At 31.0% G+C, this 17497-nt stretch overlaps 1 protein-coding gene across 1 annotated transcript; it reads left to right on the plus strand.

Annotated features, from left to right (window-relative positions):
- Positions 1 to 1156: 1156 nt before the first annotated feature.
- LOC126964971 (uncharacterized) lies at positions 1157 to 17321 on the plus strand. The gene is made up of 14 exons (XM_050808337.1): positions 1157 to 1290; positions 1364 to 3129; positions 3318 to 3776; positions 3850 to 4647; positions 4881 to 4979; positions 6104 to 6180; positions 6814 to 6858; positions 7910 to 7945; positions 8234 to 8621; positions 9401 to 9491; positions 11638 to 13753; positions 13830 to 13920; positions 14093 to 14169; positions 16080 to 17321. Exons 1-14 carry the CDS (start codon positions 1268 to 1270, stop codon positions 16368 to 16370), a joined length of 6357 nt encoding a protein of 2118 aa, XP_050664294.1. The 5' UTR covers positions 1157 to 1267; the 3' UTR covers positions 16371 to 17321.
- Positions 17322 to 17497: the final 176 nt, after the last annotated feature.

The raw sequence follows: 17497 nt of genomic DNA on the forward strand, positions 1-17497 counted from the left end.
GATGTTTCCATTAGAGATTTACGTTCACAGACATTATAAATCCAAGTATAACCGTAGTATACCATATTAAATTCAAATTCGAAATCAAATTCAAATATTTTTATTCAAAATAGGATATAAAATCACTTATTGCAACTCAAAAACTATTATCCGTTCCAAAAGGTATGAATATGTATAACTACACTTGAAAAGAAAGACGCGACAACTACAGCGGGCTTCTTTTTTTTAAATAAAAATATGGTTACAATGTAAAATTGTACAATAAAATTTATTATTTAATAGTCTTTTACTGTAATCCCAAACAGTGGTATCATTAAGAAAGTAATTTATGTTTTAGTAACCTTCACCACACAAACGTTTTTTAACAATTCTTACGAATTTCGTAATACATTTTTCTTGAACATTATATGGGAACTTGTTGTAAAAGCATATACAACATAGCAAATTCACTTATATGCCTATGTACGTAAATAAAATTATCAAGAATATAATATTGGGAGGCAACAGTCTAGATAATAATTTCTTAAAATTTTGCTCTCAATGAAGAAATAACGATTCAAGAACTTCTTCCTTTGGGGAAATTAAACGGGGAAGTGAGAAAAAAAAATTGTAACCTCGCTCCAAGCAAGATGAAAATTCCATTATGTCGAGCGGTTCGAGTCTTTCCGCATTTCTTTTTCTCGAACGAAAAAAGCAACATAGTTAATCAAGCATACAAACCTAAGTTTGATTATGTTTGTTCAATTTGAAATTAAGTTCGATAGCACATGGTTCGTCATATAGCAATGATGGCATCACAATGGCATTCCATTGATAATAAAATTTAACTTAATGGTAGATTTTTTTCACATCATTCCACATTTCTTGCCAATTTTTATATACATCTTACTTTATAAAAATTACCGGGTGAAGTCTTGAGTATCAACACTATTTTCAAAGATCTGGAATTAATCTTATTTTCTTGATACTGAAGCCTTATGAAACTAACTAGTATCAAAAGAAAAATAAAAAAGAGAAAACCAGTTAACAAGCTATCCCTTATAAATGTTTTACTATGTATTAGAAGAATAATTTTAAGCTAACCTTAAATATTAATCGAAAAAGGTTAGCCAATCTCTTTTCAGATTAATCATAGATGATAAAACCCGATGTCTGTCTTTGGTTGTGACATTTTTAGACTTTATGAAAAGCTGTCAAACAATTGCAAACTCACGCAAATGGAGTTTGAAAGAGTTTTGTTTGAATACAATTTTGAATTCATTATCAAATGAAATTTATAGATTTTTTATGGCAAGTATAAAAAGAAGTGCTTTTTTATGAGTTAAGTTAAATAAAAATACTTGACCATAGTTTATTATTTCAGGCTGTATAGTTTTGTGGTGCTTATTGATACACGCCCTATGTATAAAAGTGTGGATAGAGAAAATGAAATGGGAAACGAATTCTATGACCAAAGTATTCTTAAATCACAATATGACCAAAAGAGAGATAATATTTTTACAACAGTAGTGCCACCACCTGATCTATATAAAATTCACAACAAACAACCACATTATTCAAAAACATGTGGCTCATTATCAAATAAAAACATACCCGACACACTTCTAGATGTTAAATCGAAAAGTTCGACATTAAGCCCATATTACGATACCGCTAATACACCAAGTAAGTCTCATAAGGAAAATTTATCAGAAACAAGCGAACACACTGATAAAGGAGAATACTCTTCCGATGACATATTTATTCAAAGCACTGATGCAATACAAGCTCTATTAAATGCAATTAAGGAGAAGTCAATTGAAATGATGGCTGAGCAAATGATCACTGATAGGAGTTTGATAACAACTTCTGCTACAGAGGTAGCATTTAATGTTTGGTCTCAATTGAGTGCTACAGAGAGAAATAAGAATAAGTATTCTACAGGAACAACAAAAACTTATATTATACTTCCAACCCATTATGTCAAGGCTCGATCTATTACATCCGACACAGTGAAAATTGCACAAAACGTAGAAAACGTGTTACAAAGCAAATTAAAAAAAGCGTACAGTAAATTTTTAAAAAAACTTTCCGGTGATCTAAAAAAGGAGATTAATTCAACAAAATCTACAATAATATCAAAATTAAATAATAGTTCTAAGGAAAATAAAGTTAGTAAAACACCACCTCCTTTAAAACATAACCCAATTAAGCTGAATAAAAAAAATTGTTCTCAGAAGATAGTCCAACCGAATAAAATTACGATAATCGCAAATAAACCTTTGTCAAATAAGAGTACGTCTAAAGCCCACACAATTCCAATTATCGGTGATGATTATTCGATGCTTTCTGTTTATGAGCAGATTTTGGCAAAATCGCTTGAGACAAATTCTTTTAGTATGATGACTTCACCTAAATTTAATATTTTGGATGATGATGACTCGGAAAATAAAAAAATATTATCAAAGCGTAATTTGGAAGGTCAGAAAGAATTACCACTAACACAGATCAAAGTACTATCAAATAATGCATATATTATGCCGGATATGATAGATGTTAAAGAGCGTGACTTATTTTCAAAAATATCTGCATCAACTACTGATAACAACAAACACTACACTTATGACACGAGTGAAGATACGAGTTTTGATGGTCTCAGTAATAAAATTTGTTATAAAGACTACGTAAATGGATATAAATATTATTTGAAATTTCTAAGAAATCAAGAAGATAATAAATTTTCCAATCAAGTACGATATCAAGCACATAGACATCATAAAGTAGACGATATCGGAAAATTTATACTTAACAAAATTCCACAGTTACCATCCACTAGATCTAGGCGGTATTTTATAGAACAAGATACACTAGAAGACCAGGATATTTCAACAAAGAGTGATGAAACGTGGTTCAAGAAGCATTTCTACCTTTTTATAGATAAGGAGCCACCAAAAAAATTTCACAATTCTCAAACTGTCTCTCTCAAATCTGATCCGACCAATGTGAGTCCTATCCAGTCTCACAACTCTATAGCGGCTAGTACACGGAAGATGCCATTAGTGCGAAATAGTCTTCCAAAAAACAAGAGGGCAGTTGATATAAAAAACACTAATAAATTAACCACAGCACTACCATTGAGAACACCTCAAGGTATGCTCCATTTTTTTTGATAAATAATAGAGCTTAATATTTTCATTTTCTTTATACATACTAAAAATATCTGTGTTTACATATTATGATCTTACATAAGACTTGTTAGAAAATTAATAAATAATAGTCATGGTGCTTAAATCCTATTTACGTTATATTAAACTAAATTTAAACCATCTGATCACTAGGTTTCAACAATAGAAAATGTGGTTATGTGAAAATTTATTTAGTTCACAGACCAACTGGAGTTGTATTGCTGAAAAATAAAAAAATGAAGAAGCATAAGTTTCGAAATATTTTAAAGAAAATAAATTTTTACAAAAGGAAACCAAAAAAAGTGGCGAAGCGACAGTTGTCTGATCGGAAAACGAGATTTAATCCTTTGAAAAGCATCAAAGATATGATATTTAAGGATACTAAATCGAGTTCAGACAGATTCTTAACAAAAAGTTTTAAATTGGAACCAAATTTTCAAAGTATAACTACAATCAAACCAATTTTTTTTTACAAAAATCATGGAATAGCAGTTGCATCTGATTTATTCAGTCAAATACCAAATATTAGTGATGTAACCTTTAGGTATAATTCAGAAGCTCTGATTTTGGAAGACCTTAGATATCACAACAACACAGAAAAATATTCAATATGTATGTAAACTCACATTTTGTATATAATAATAGATTAATTCAAACTTTATATTGATAAAATTTTTATTTCTAGATGATTTTGATTATACAGCAAAAAGTTCGCCTAGTCAAAAAAAGAGTTCAACTTCAAAGCCTTATCTTAATAAAAATAAAATGGTAATGACTTTAAGCAATCACGATGACAATATGACCATAAAACTTACCGCGGATACTGAGTCAACAACACATTTCAGCGTGAAGTATCCTCCATTTCATAAAGCTACTACGAATAAAATAAAAAAAGAGTTAGAGCAGCTAGATTCTAAGCTGCTATACTCTGGAAAAAGTAATATATTAGAACCAAATAGTGTTAAAAATACAGAACTTGAAGAAAATAATTACGACAATCAGGTAATATTTGATAGTTATGGTAATCAAGTAAGAAATAAAGAAGATTATGTCGTAAATGAAGCTACAAATACATATACTAGCAAAAGTACTAAATTATATGAATCATATTACTTCAAGGAAAACCCCGAATATTATTCTGACAAATATAATTATAATCCATATAAAAACTATGAAAGTCAAACAACTTCTTACGAGGACATGAAACCACACAATGATGAATTATCTTCTCTACAAACAGTAAAGGATAGTTACAGTTCCAAAAACAGTATTCACTCTTCCACATCTAATGTTTCTGATAGTAAAATAGAAAACAATTCGTGGAATCCGAATATCGCTGATAAAGTTACAAGTTTTTATACAAAACGTAATGAACCCTTTAATAGAGAAAGTTATACAGGTACGATAGATAATAACTTGAAAAGGAATGAAGGATTTACGTTTGGCACAAAATGGACTAGCCACTATCAGCACATTAACAAATGTAAGTAAAAGGAAAACTTTTCCTATTGATAAAATTTTAAGAGCTTTTACAGTTTTGACTATATTATTAAATGAATTCCAAGATTTTTACGAAAACATCATTCCACCAATTATTTGCAATAATTGGAGAAACTTAATACACTAGAAAACTCTTGAACCAATTTGACTTTCAAATTTATATAATCGTAGATTTAATAATAGATTTACCATTTATTATTTTTGTTTTTCTTTTAGCATACAAAGAAAATAATTATACTGATGAAAATTATGTTGATCCTACCATTTATGCATATAACGACATAGTAATTCATAGCTGTCATATCAGAAGACTGGGTAAGAATTGTTTATATTTAATTCGCTTACGTCTAAATGGTCTATATTTTCTATCTAGGTTAGGTTCATAGCTTTTACATAATATATAACACGAATAAAATCAGGTCTGAAAATATTGTATCTAGACTTAGTAATATCAATAAAGCTTATTCTAATTATATTTATCATAAGAGGCTACTGGGAAACTGGAAAATGATTAAAATATGTAGAATGGCGGCCTGGTTGATTTCCTTTTACAAACCCATAAACAGCCATCTAGACTGTCCAGAGATCTACTCCAAAATTTATTGGTATTTGTTTGGCAGTATTTAACTGTCGAAGTATGAACTACTTATTCCCGAATATTTATTAAATTATATAGAAATAACTAGGGCTCAAACTCATTTCATATGTGTAATATTTAATATAATTCAATTCATATGTGTAATCATTATTAAAATATTTAAATTGGACCATAATATTATATTTTTTAATATTATATATTTTACAAAATATCTTTATTTACAGGTGCCATTAAAAATAATAAATATAAATTAGTAAATAAATAGTTAATTAACTGTATTTTACTAAATTGTTACTAGTACTGTTGGTTAGTAATGTTGTGCATAAGGTATATAAGTTAATATTGTTATAAGATTTGTAACATATACTATATTTGGTGTTTACTTATAATTATTGATATAGGAATATTCATATTTTTTATAAATACGTTTAATTGTTATCTTATTCGTTGTCCTAAATAAGTAAATAAATTGCGTACTATGTAGGTCTTAGTCAATAAAGTCTTTTAAATGAAAAACATTTTTTATGGATTATTGTGCGTTCTAACTGCACTTTTTACAAAATAATTTAGAATGGCTGATGAAAGCTGGAAATTTTAACTATCTTTTAATTTAGAAAATTTATAAGTGCAGAGACTATTGGCTTGCACAGTATTCTATGCGCAATAACCTCTTTGTCAATTAAAGGCATCATATACGTCATTGGACCTGTACGCAAAGATTGTGTGACAGTGCGAACTTTTTACTCTATACAAGTTGAACGTCAGAAGACGGTGATAACAGCTGTTTTCATTAATGTAGATGAAGAGCATAATTTTGAATAATATCGAAATTATTTTACAGTCAATAAAACAAGAAACTCGGCATCGCTGAATAAACAATTGGATATGAATAAGAAGGATAACACTGTTTTTGCACAGGCAAGTTATGTATTTTTCTTAATAGTGTACCTGACAGCTCGATAATTCGTGACCGATTACGATTTGTCACTATGTACGTTAGCTAATGGTTTTATATATATAAAAAATAATAAGACCTGTCAAAGAAGTTTACCTACGAAATTGAATCGGAAATCAGGAGATCCGTAGTAGAAACTGAAGTGGCAGTGGGCAGGCCATATAGTTCGACAGTCAGACGGTAGTAAACTCTTCGAATGGCGACCACGTACCGGAAGACGCATTTTTGGTAGGCCCCCCAAAAGGTGGACCGATGATCGCCGGAATACGTTGGATGAGACTAGCGTAGGACTGATCGTCGTGGAGATTTTTGTCCAGGAGTAGACGTCTTCCGGCTGATGATGAAAAAGAGATTCGCTTAACTTTACAATCTTGCTTTTACTATCTCCATTAGATATGTTCTTCTCTTTCGAATACTTTACAAGAGCACTTAAATGGTTAAAAAGAATTTGCCCAACAGTTCTACGTCTCTACCATTTAGTATTATGTAATTCTGTGGATGGCGGGAATATAATATAACAAGTTTTTTTTTATAAATGATATGAGACAGTCTTTTCCTGTATACTGATTACTGCTAAAGGTAATTTTCTTTTTCAGAAAAATCTTTTACCGCGACTGAATCCCGCGATATCGAACACACCGGTTAGTCATTAAAATACTTCCAGCAGTTTGTCTGAAATGTAATATTTTCATCTTTATATTTATATAAACAATGAAGTCACTGTTAAGTATCTCAATATAATAGAGTTTTTCTAAATGCATTTGAATGTTTATGTGCCAATTCCTACCTATTTTGACGGGACTTTCACTGGTAGATAATATGGCTCTGGCTAGTTTAATATTGAGATTTAAATTAGGGTACTTGCAAAAACACTGGAAATTAAGAAACAAAATATTCAATACTTAGATAATAATTTATACTTCCAGATAGGGCGCTTGCTATCTTGCTGCTAGACAACCGATGAAAATAGTGTCTAGGCATTGCTCAAAATATAGGTTAACTGTCAACATATTTCTCGCCTTTTGGCAGCTTCCACAGTCTAGACGTATAAATGATCTAAGATTCAATACTATAACTGACAATTTATCCAATGTGCGCCGTTTAATCGCGGGCAGCTATTTGTATTTCAAGCAGAAGACTAAATCCAGCAGACATACTGTCCAATAATTATTATCGTTTAATTAATATTAGACAATAAGGTTTTCTATTGACATTTCTGCATGATTTCCCATTTTTGTCTATATCACAGCAACTTCCATCCATACGATTCAGTGCTTTGCCAACGTTTGGTCTCGAAGCCCAGAACTCCAGAAAAGAATTTCTTTGCATCTGTGTTTTGTACTTGTTTACAATTATGTGTATATTTAGAGCTGCAATACAAAATCGGCCAAATAGTTTTCAGTCATGGTCGATGGTATTTGATCGCGATGTCTTGCTCATTAAATGATACAAAACTTTACTGAAAGTTGTCAGTAGAAGTAGAAAAAGGCAGACCAAAATACTGCTGTCGCCAATGTCATCGGGATTTAAAAATTTCTACCATAGTAGTGTAATATACAATTTCTTATATCAATAAAGTTTATCCTATCTTACTTTAATTTTATGTTTGGTTTTTGTGTTTGTAAAAATAAAAATAAAATTGAGAAGTAATTTTAGCACTGTTTAATAATTGTCAACGTATAATATTTTCAGAAAAAATTCTTGCTACACACCAATTATCAAGCTCCAGTAAGTTAATCATTTATTTTGATTTTAATGTGTATTCTTATCCCATCGAAAGATCAGCTTCAAAAATGCAATACTATTTTATGAATACATTCGCCCTATCTTCATTTTGTAGTACTTTGTGCCATCCTTATTGATTGATTCATAAACCCAACGTAAATTCAACGTCAGTTGATCGTATGATTCTGAAGTCAATATTTGAACGAATTTATACTGCCTCAGTAATCGATCACAATAATTGATACTTCTAGAATATTGTTTGTTTTACTCGTGTTATTTTTATTTTTTCAGAAGAAACCTGTGACACAAATGAATAAGGCCCCACATCAATACTTTGCAACACCTGTTCCAATGACAATGAAGGAGTTTGAAAGATTTTTGAAAGAGAATAATTTAGATGTACCGTCTCTAACAGCACCTTTGTCGGATCATATAATGCCGAAAATTCAATTTGTACCTAAAAAGAAAACTCAAAAAACACTAGTACAGTCTATGGGTAATGACAATGATAAAATACACAATGATAAAAAAAATATATTACCACAAACAAATAAGGTAAAAGGACACAAAGTTACAAATAAAAAGCACAAAAGTAAAGAGCCTGTTACTGAAAGAAGTATTGGTAACAGAAACACAGAATCAACAATATACCAATATTATGATAGAATGGATCCAGCAGGTAATCAAATTTAGTTTAGTATGAAACGTGCATTTGACATAAGTTTGAAATAGTAGTAATTACAGTATGGCGATTGGCCACGAAGTATAATCCGGCTAAATTTGAAAGCGAACAGTTGAAAGCGAACGTAGTGGATCTCCTTTGCTTACAAGAGTATAGTCGTCGTCTGCCAATCTGTCAATGACTGCACGTTTCATACAATCGGGTGAATCGCTGTTTGTTAGAGAGTTTTACTAGGCTTTTGGTAATTACACAATTATTAAATAATCATTTACTCTTTTGATTACCAAATAATTGTATTATTGTTTACCTAAGCTACTCAGATTAGTGTAAGTATTTTTTTGTTTATCGTATCTTTATAGCATTTGTAGCACAGTGATATTTTGAAAGCATAATTGAAATTATTTATTATCACTTTAACATTATTTCTGCGCGTATTTCAACTTCGTCTAACTATTACCAATTATACATTACATAATAAATTTGAATTACGATAGGTATCTATTACTGCAGTTAAATGCATCGGAATATAATACTTTTTCACTTAGATCAATCACCATTGGTTGACCATAACTTATTATTAGTTTTTTTAATATTAGAGCGCACAATAGGGCAAAGGCCTCATCTGATGGCAAATAAAAATCATTTGATAACATATAGACTAGTAACATTATTAATGTGAGGGTAAAATTAGTCTAATATGCGTGCTGGATTTAATTATGCGATGAATTATTTAACTATTTTAATCAAGTAATTATATAATAAATGCACTTTTTCAGACAATATCTTTCAACGTAAAATATATCTTGGCAATGGATGGCAGTCGAAGAATGAAGATGCAGAAAAGGATATCCTAAAACATAAGGCAATGTAACTAACATTTAAAATTTACAAAAAAATGCCAAATAATGCCATATTCATTTTATATCAATCAAGGCAAGTGGTGTATCGATCGGTGTGCAGATAATAAAATGTTTTAGAATGTCATTACCTAATATCATTGATGGATTATATGGATTCATATATGGATTCGTAGTGTTTGAGGTATTTTTCTTTCACGAGCAACTAATCGCAACTGCCACGGGGTTTAATAGTCGAGGCAATGTTATTTTGATTCCTTTGGCGTTGAAAACTTAATATCAGATTCATATCAGACAACTTAATATCAGACAAAAACTATTTTGAATGGCATACTTCAGATCTCCATCTGTTTCGGTCTAATTAAAATCCAGGCGAAGTCGTACTTTTTAAGATTAACTGTCAATAACAATATTATCTATGTGCAAACCAAAAATGTAAATTTACAAGCATTATGTTACTTGTAATACAACGATTTTTTGGATTTTTCCATTAACATGCGCCTTGTTACTCAAAATTAATAATTAAAACCATTAAGACTTAGTATGCTAACTTTTGGTCAATAGAATCTACCATAATATAGGTTTGAATTTCACTACGAGGTTTGTGCTAAGATGAAATGGTCGTATATTTTTGATTGGATTAACTTAGAAACATAATTTTTTTGAGTGTTTGCAAACGTTAATCGGTAATTTTAATTTCAACTTGGAACCTCGACGCATTCCTGAAAAATGAGCCCCATAAAAAATTTACAGAGTTTGGCCTAGTAGTTTTCATTTTATGAACATTTTTTATGAAAATTATTGTTTACCTCGATGATATAATTGTTTTTTGTGTACGGCTTTTTTAGGAGTTTTCATTCAGATTGATTATATATTATAATTATTAACTGACACAAAAAAGTAAAAAATAAAAAAAAACTTCGTTTAAAACAACCGCCTACAAAAACTGAAAATTATCAAATCACTAAAAATTTAATTTAATACACCTTTACCTTTTATGTTAATAAAACATTATTATTTGTATGTGCTACATATTGATAGCTTTGAAGTGGGTGCCAAGCCAAATGTAGTAGTAAGTACCTATACTCGCCACGCGTGACTTTGAGCGGGATAGCTTCGTCTACTACAAAACACCCCAAGCGGACCGACACGCGTGGCCAGACAACCTTATTAATTATAGTAAGTCAGCTGTTTATAATATTAAGTTTTATTTTGTTTAGGGCTTGGCACCGACGTTAAACCTTTCAATAGGTAGCACAATATAAATAATTGTATTTTATTAAAATTAAGTAAAGGTGTATTTAATTAAATTTTTAGTTATTTGATACTTTTCAGTTTTTGAAGTCAGTTTTTTTATGGTGTTACAACTTACAACACCGCGCTATATCAGACATCTTAGATAAAAGACTTCAACTTTATCTGCTAAAGGGTTGCCACCTAATAATCATATTAATGTGGAATGGTCATTTTTAGATTTAAGTTTTCTATTTTATTGTTTTATTGCACCTTTGTACTTAGCAGTAAGTATTGTTTTCAAAAGGTTGTAAATAAAGGGATTGAGAAAAATTCCCAAATAACAGATATTTAGTTAAGATATTTTAGAAAGCGTGGGAACGTAAGTATAGTTTTGTCTCGTGGCAAAAATGTACATTATAAATACTGAGAGTGTAAGAACGAAGTATGACTGATGCGGGGGTGAGAACCCAGGTAGTAAGTAAGATATAATTGTATGGGACTCAAACGGGCAGTTCCTACTTAACTTCGATGTACGACAGACCTCCGTCCTTTAACTCTGTCAATTTTTTCTTATAAATATACTCACTTTAAATTAACCGCAACGTGATTCCTTAATTATAACATCTTAATAAACATTTAGCATCCTATCCAATCAATTCCGATACTACATTAATAATATAATATTGCAACAATTTATTTATTCAAACATTTTTTGTCACTGTTATTTAGGAGAACATTCCTACCCTTCAGAGTATATTCGCTGTCAGATATTTATTAAATTGGAATTTTCACTGTGACACATTAAGGCATATATGAGAATCAATAACCTGCTTGCAAAAAATTATAAGCAAATACTAAAAAATATGCAGTTTAGTTCTTGTTTATGAGAACTTCGAATGAAAATATATATGTTACTACAGGTTGAATGGAGTAAAAAAGCGTGAGGTTACGGACTCAGAAAGATTCACTGCAAAAGACGTCGCAGCCTTGGAGATTATTCTTGATTTACAAAAAAATTATAACCAGTCATTTGTAACCATACCGGACTCAATTTACAATTTATCTAAAGCAACAGAGATAGCGACCACAGAGCAATCTAATATATCAACTAATGCTATTCAAGTTCACATATCATTGTTGGAAAATTTAAACGATAGAAAAAGATCTCTTCAAACACATGTGAAGAAAGTATTTTCTGCAGTGATGGCATCACCGGTTGACTTAGAATACCAGATCCATACATTTGAACAAGCACTTCCTTCAACTATGCCACAAGATCAATATTTATCTGAAGGCGTATATTTGCTGGTTGAGAATACAAATGTTACATGTCCTACGGGACAATTTATTTTAAAGCCAGTAAAAATTGGTAGAAAAAATTCGGAATTAAAAGTACGAAACGTCAAAAATGTACAAAGTTCAATATCTCACACATCTCATAACAAAACAAAGCGTAGCATTTCGAAAAAAAATAAAAAATCTAAATGGAAAGAATTTAAAAAGATATTTGGGAATGATCGAGTCTGTAACTGTCGCTGCAAAGAAAATGAAACGATGTGCAAGTCGTGTGCTGCAAGTGATGCTGTTATGACGGAGTTAATATTTGTATTGGATAATATAGCTGATTACATGCGTGAACATTGCACTGAGATTCAAACGTATTTTTGGATGAATCCGAGTGGTGGGAAGAAGCTTCGTGAAAGTTTTAGTAAAATAAATAAAAATCTTAATAATTACTATAAAAGAGTCAAAGGAAAATGTCAAGGAAGCACATGTGAGACATTGTCGTTAACCTTAGATAAAAAACGTAAAATTCATAATATTTATGAGCCTAAAACTTTAAATCAATTGATAAAAGATTTTTCAGAAATCGCGGAATTAATTGATGTCTGCAACTTTTGTGATATAAAATTGGAAAACCAATTTAACAAAACGATTATGAGTTTTTCCAATGTTCTTTCAGAATGTCTGCCAAAAGTTGTTAAAAAACGTTCAGACTTTCAAGAAAATAAAAGTTTTAGTAATAAAATTGTTTATTCTATAGATAAAATAAATGTTAATTTAATTTGTAGTCCTATAAATAGAAGTCCTGCAGAGGATTTTTCTGAGACCACATTAAGTTATTTAAATTCAAATTTAAATAATAACAAAAAAATTAAACGCAATAGAAAGATTAAACGCATAAAGAACTTTTTCTTCCGTCCAAGCAGTAATAAAATTTACAGACATAAAAAGAGTGCGAACAAAAATTCGAAAGATTTCTATAAAAATATGGAAAATAACTCATTTAAAAATTCAAAATATATAGAGAACGGTCTAACAACAGGCCATAGTGTCAAACAAGAAAATTATTCAATTCTCCATAATATTAAATATTTGATTACGTCACTATTGAAAAATGACAGTTTAAGTATGATAACTGTACCTTCAAGAAATGCAAAAAGTTGTGAAAATAAAGAAGTACTTTCAAAACTAATGGAAAACAACAAATTTAAAGTACAAGCTAAAAAGTCAAAGGGTGACAATTTTAAAAGCAATAAATCTTTTGTAAATACAACTGAACCATTAAATGCGTTATTGGAGGATATAGCGAATGTATCAATCGATGAAACTACTCTTGAACCAATTATCAATATTGAACTACCCACCAAGGGTACGTCACATACACAATTAGAAAGTAATGTTATAATTGTGAACGATGGCCAAAATATAAAAAGTATGTCGACGCGTCCATCTATAGTAATTATAAGTGAAGAAGCTCATTCAGGGAACTACAATAAAGCCACTGAAAGAAATATAGGATATAATGAATTACGTGGTCTACTATTATCTATTTTGAATTATGAATCGAAATTACTTAATGACGAATGGGTAAGAGTGATAAAGGAGGAAGACAACCCAATAAATGATAAGAAATCTCTTGTTATTCCTGGTTCCTTAAAGACGACCCCACCAAATAAAAGAAAAAAAGGTCTATTGAAAAGAATTGCAGAAAAAATAAAAAGAAACCGATTAAAGAGCTCCAACTTAAGAAAGGTACAAATATCTATTTGTGAATATCATATTCTGAGAGAGTTTTTTTATTTTAAGCTTACGTTTATATATATTGTAGGAAATGGTCTTAAACAGAATGAAAGCGTCAAAAGAAGAATACGCAAAGGAAACAAAAGTAACCAGACGGAACTCCACAAACTGTTTAAAAGGTTGGTATTAAATAACTATAGCATCACACTTATTAAATATTCAAATAGATAAGTTAGTAAATGTAAATTGGTTTGAGTTTAATATTAATAAATCACTGTACAGTCTGTTAAATAATATATTTCAAAGGTGTTGTCATCTTGTTTCGGATTTGTAAATACTATTGTTTTTTAGAAGATACAAAAAAAGTGACGTCCCTAGTAAGTACTGAAAAAAACACAACAGCTGCAACTACTACGCCATTGAAAAAGGTAAAGAATAATGCATTCAAACATACATACGTACAGTAGTATCTATTAAATTATTATTTAAAAAAAATATTAAATTCAATGGTATTGTCATTTATACCATTATAAAAGATGAAATTAGTATGAAATATGAAATGATACATTCTACCACAAAGACGGATTATTAGCTAAATTACATTACAACAGTCAAGAAGGCATGTCTGCTTTATAAAATAGCCGATTACCGCCATGAATAGATATTATAGATTTTGAAGATACTTTTATAAAAGAAATATCTTGTTTGCGCCTGATGAGATGCAGTGCAGTACGCTCGGATGGATGGACAACAGATCCATAGCAACAGCATATATTTTATAGTAAATACAAATAGTCAGTTATTTAACTGTTCTGCCGTTAAATACCAACAACGCTGTCTCGAAGTCTGGTTGCTAAAAATATGCACCGGTTGTCACAAAAATAATAAAAGCTGTTGAAGCACTGCCATTTGCAGCACAGTTGGTTCGCATATTTCATGGCATGAGAACGCAAAAGCATATGCTACTGATTTAGTTTCTGTCCTTTCAGTGCTGGTTGTGTTGAAACCTTAAAACTTCGTAAATATTACATATATTTTCTTATATGGAAGAGGAGGACATACGGGCTTTGGTTCACCTGATGTTAAGTAATCACCACAGCCTACATTCTCTTGAGCGTTGCCAAACTTTAAGGGAGGTGAACGCGCTTTTGCAGGTATCCATGTCGTATTGTTGTGGAAAGAAAGGAAGCTCATTCCACAGATTTGTTATACGTAGAAGAAAGTTCCTTGATTAACGCACTGTGGAGGAACTCCACCCATCCAGATGGTGAGGATGATATCTTCGTTGATAGCTTCTTCGAACACAATTTAGCTTTGCGTATCACATGACCGCGGAAATGGCAATCGCTTGAGACTCCTATCCTTAGGGTAAACGAGAAAACTTGAGTCTGTTCTCATTGCTGTTATATAAATCCATGAAGAGCATTATGAACCGCCGCTCTTGCCAACAAGAGAGTATGACTCCCCACCATCTGCACTCATATATACCAGTGGGAGGCTCCTTTGCACAGGATTCCGTCTAGATTATGGATACCACAACGGCGCCTATTTCTCCCGTCTAGCAGTAATGTTTACACATTCAGCACACTTCTGTGTTTCGGGCTGAAGGGTGCCGTAGGTAGTGAAATAACTAGGCAAATCAGACTTAACATCTATTGTCTCAAGGTGACGAGTGCAATTGTAGTGCCACTCAGAATTTTTGGGTTTTTCAAGAATCCTGACCGGCACTGCATTGTAATGGGTAGGGCGTATCAATTTCCATAAGCTGAACGACCTGCTCGTCTCGTCCCTTATTTTCATAAAAAAATCTGGATATCTGGCGTTCCTCTACAGTGCAGTTTTCAAGGAACTTTCTTCCTCGTACAACCAACAAAGCATAGACTGAGCTGCCTTATGCGGTGTTTCTAGGAGGATACGACATGAGTTCAAAATAAGCGTCTACACTTGTCGAAAAGGCTGGCAACGCTCCTGTGATTACTTTGGTGCTTCAGGAAAATGTGGCGATCACTTTACATTAAGGTGATCAGTACGCTCGTTTGTCCTCGGTACCCATAAAAATGATGTAATAGAAATGAATGTAATAAACATGTAGGTCCATGTATACGGTCTAGCTGTGTCTTATTTTAAGAATCTTATAGATTGCTTTTAAATGTTAAACTTTTTGACATTTAAAATCAGTTATATAGACGTATTTATTATAGGAGTAGGTGACCAAACAGGTCCATATAATTATTTTCTACCCTTGACAGCGACAATAAGATCTAAGTTGTAATGCATCACGCAATAATTTCTTGTCTTTCATGTAATTAAAATTTTAACTAGCTTTTTTTTTCAAGAGATTGGCAAACAATACTTAAATTATATAGTAAAAATGGTGGATGATGAAATTTTTAATTCTGGAAACCTCATTGAAAATTTACCAAATAGTAACAAGAAATTTGAAAAATCTCTGAAATGGATCAAGGCTAAGAGACACTGTTCTCGTAACAACAATAACATTTCGAACAATAGAAGAGGTATTTTATGGAAATTGATTAAGAAGAGAAGATCCCCTACAATAGTTGATACAAATTTACAATCAGAGAATGATGAAAATTACGACGTTTTGTACGGAATTAGGGGACAATAAAATTGTGATAACAATAATGAAACCATTAACAATGACAATGTAAAAGGCATTTAACAAACGGTTGCTGTGTTTTGTAGTTTAATGACTTATAGTCAATTATCTGAATCAAGGAAATTGTTCAGTAGTTAAGATTAAGACGATGTTATATTAGCACTAATCCGTCATATATTTAGAGATATAGTAAATATATATTGAATGTATTGTCATTTTACACAAAATAAATTTGAAAACAAAATTTATGAACAATGTGGGGCCGTGTCCCGTTCCTTGCCTTGCGTTGCCTTGTTCAACGTTTTGGTTGTGTTTCCATCTACAGGAGCTACTTTACAGATGATGGTTACTTACAGGTGATACCTGATCAATCCCAACGTTTGCATATTCTTCATTATAAGAAATTCACTTGAGATGTCGCCCTTTCAAATCTAATTTATGTAATTAATCCCAGAAGTGAGGGTTGTAACTTTAAAAATAACAAATTGCTTAGTATTGTCATTTATTCAAATCATATTGTTGTACTTTGGAGGAAAGTTACATCTAAGCTCTATTCAGGTTACTTGATGGTAAGAAGCAATGCTTACATTTTGTGTACTGTTTGATACAATCAATTAAGAATAAGATAGTGGAAAGTTTGGACGAGCCTTGTTATGGAAAGATACTGTAATTTATAATTTTTAATCTTTCCTTTTACTAGTAATGGATTTGAATTTTTCGTTAAAATATTTCTCTACAAAGACGCATTTTATATGCTGCGTATTATTTAAACTATGTATGAACTCTGTCTGATAAAGTGGAACGAAATGGTTCACATGTTTTTATATAAGTGTACATTGTCTGTGCTTTTAGATATAGGGTGTACGTAAGAAAGCACTGTACTGCTAAATATTTGTAAGTGGTTTTAACTTTGTAGTAAGATTATTTATAAGGTTTCGTAATAAATAATATATATTGTAATTTGAGTATTTACTTTATTTTATGCACAATAATGAAGGGAACAGATTATTAAAAAGACATTTAAAACAGACTAAATTGTTAGAATTTGCATAGTTAAGCATATTGTCTTCTCTAAACTAGGTCACCATTTAGTAATTTGAAAACTCCTTATAAAAAGCCTGACATTTCGCTAGAAG

The sequence above is a fragment of the Leptidea sinapis genome, chromosome 1, assembly GCF_905404315.1.
Source record: "Leptidea sinapis chromosome 1, ilLepSina1.1, whole genome shotgun sequence".
NCBI classification, from domain to species: domain Eukaryota; kingdom Metazoa; phylum Arthropoda; class Insecta; order Lepidoptera; family Pieridae; genus Leptidea; species Leptidea sinapis.

Bases quoted from the DNA above. Each gene is read 5' to 3' on its own strand.
- LOC126964971 (XM_050808337.1), top strand. From the start codon at position 1,268: ATGAAATTTATAGATTTTTTATG. The intron at 3,777-3,849 runs GTATGTAAACTC...TTTTATTTCTAG, and splicing joins CACAGAAAAATATTCAATAT to ATGATTTTGATTATACAGCA. The intron at 13,754-13,829 runs GTACAAATATCT...TATATATTGTAG, and splicing joins AGAGCTCCAACTTAAGAAAG to GAAATGGTCTTAAACAGAAT.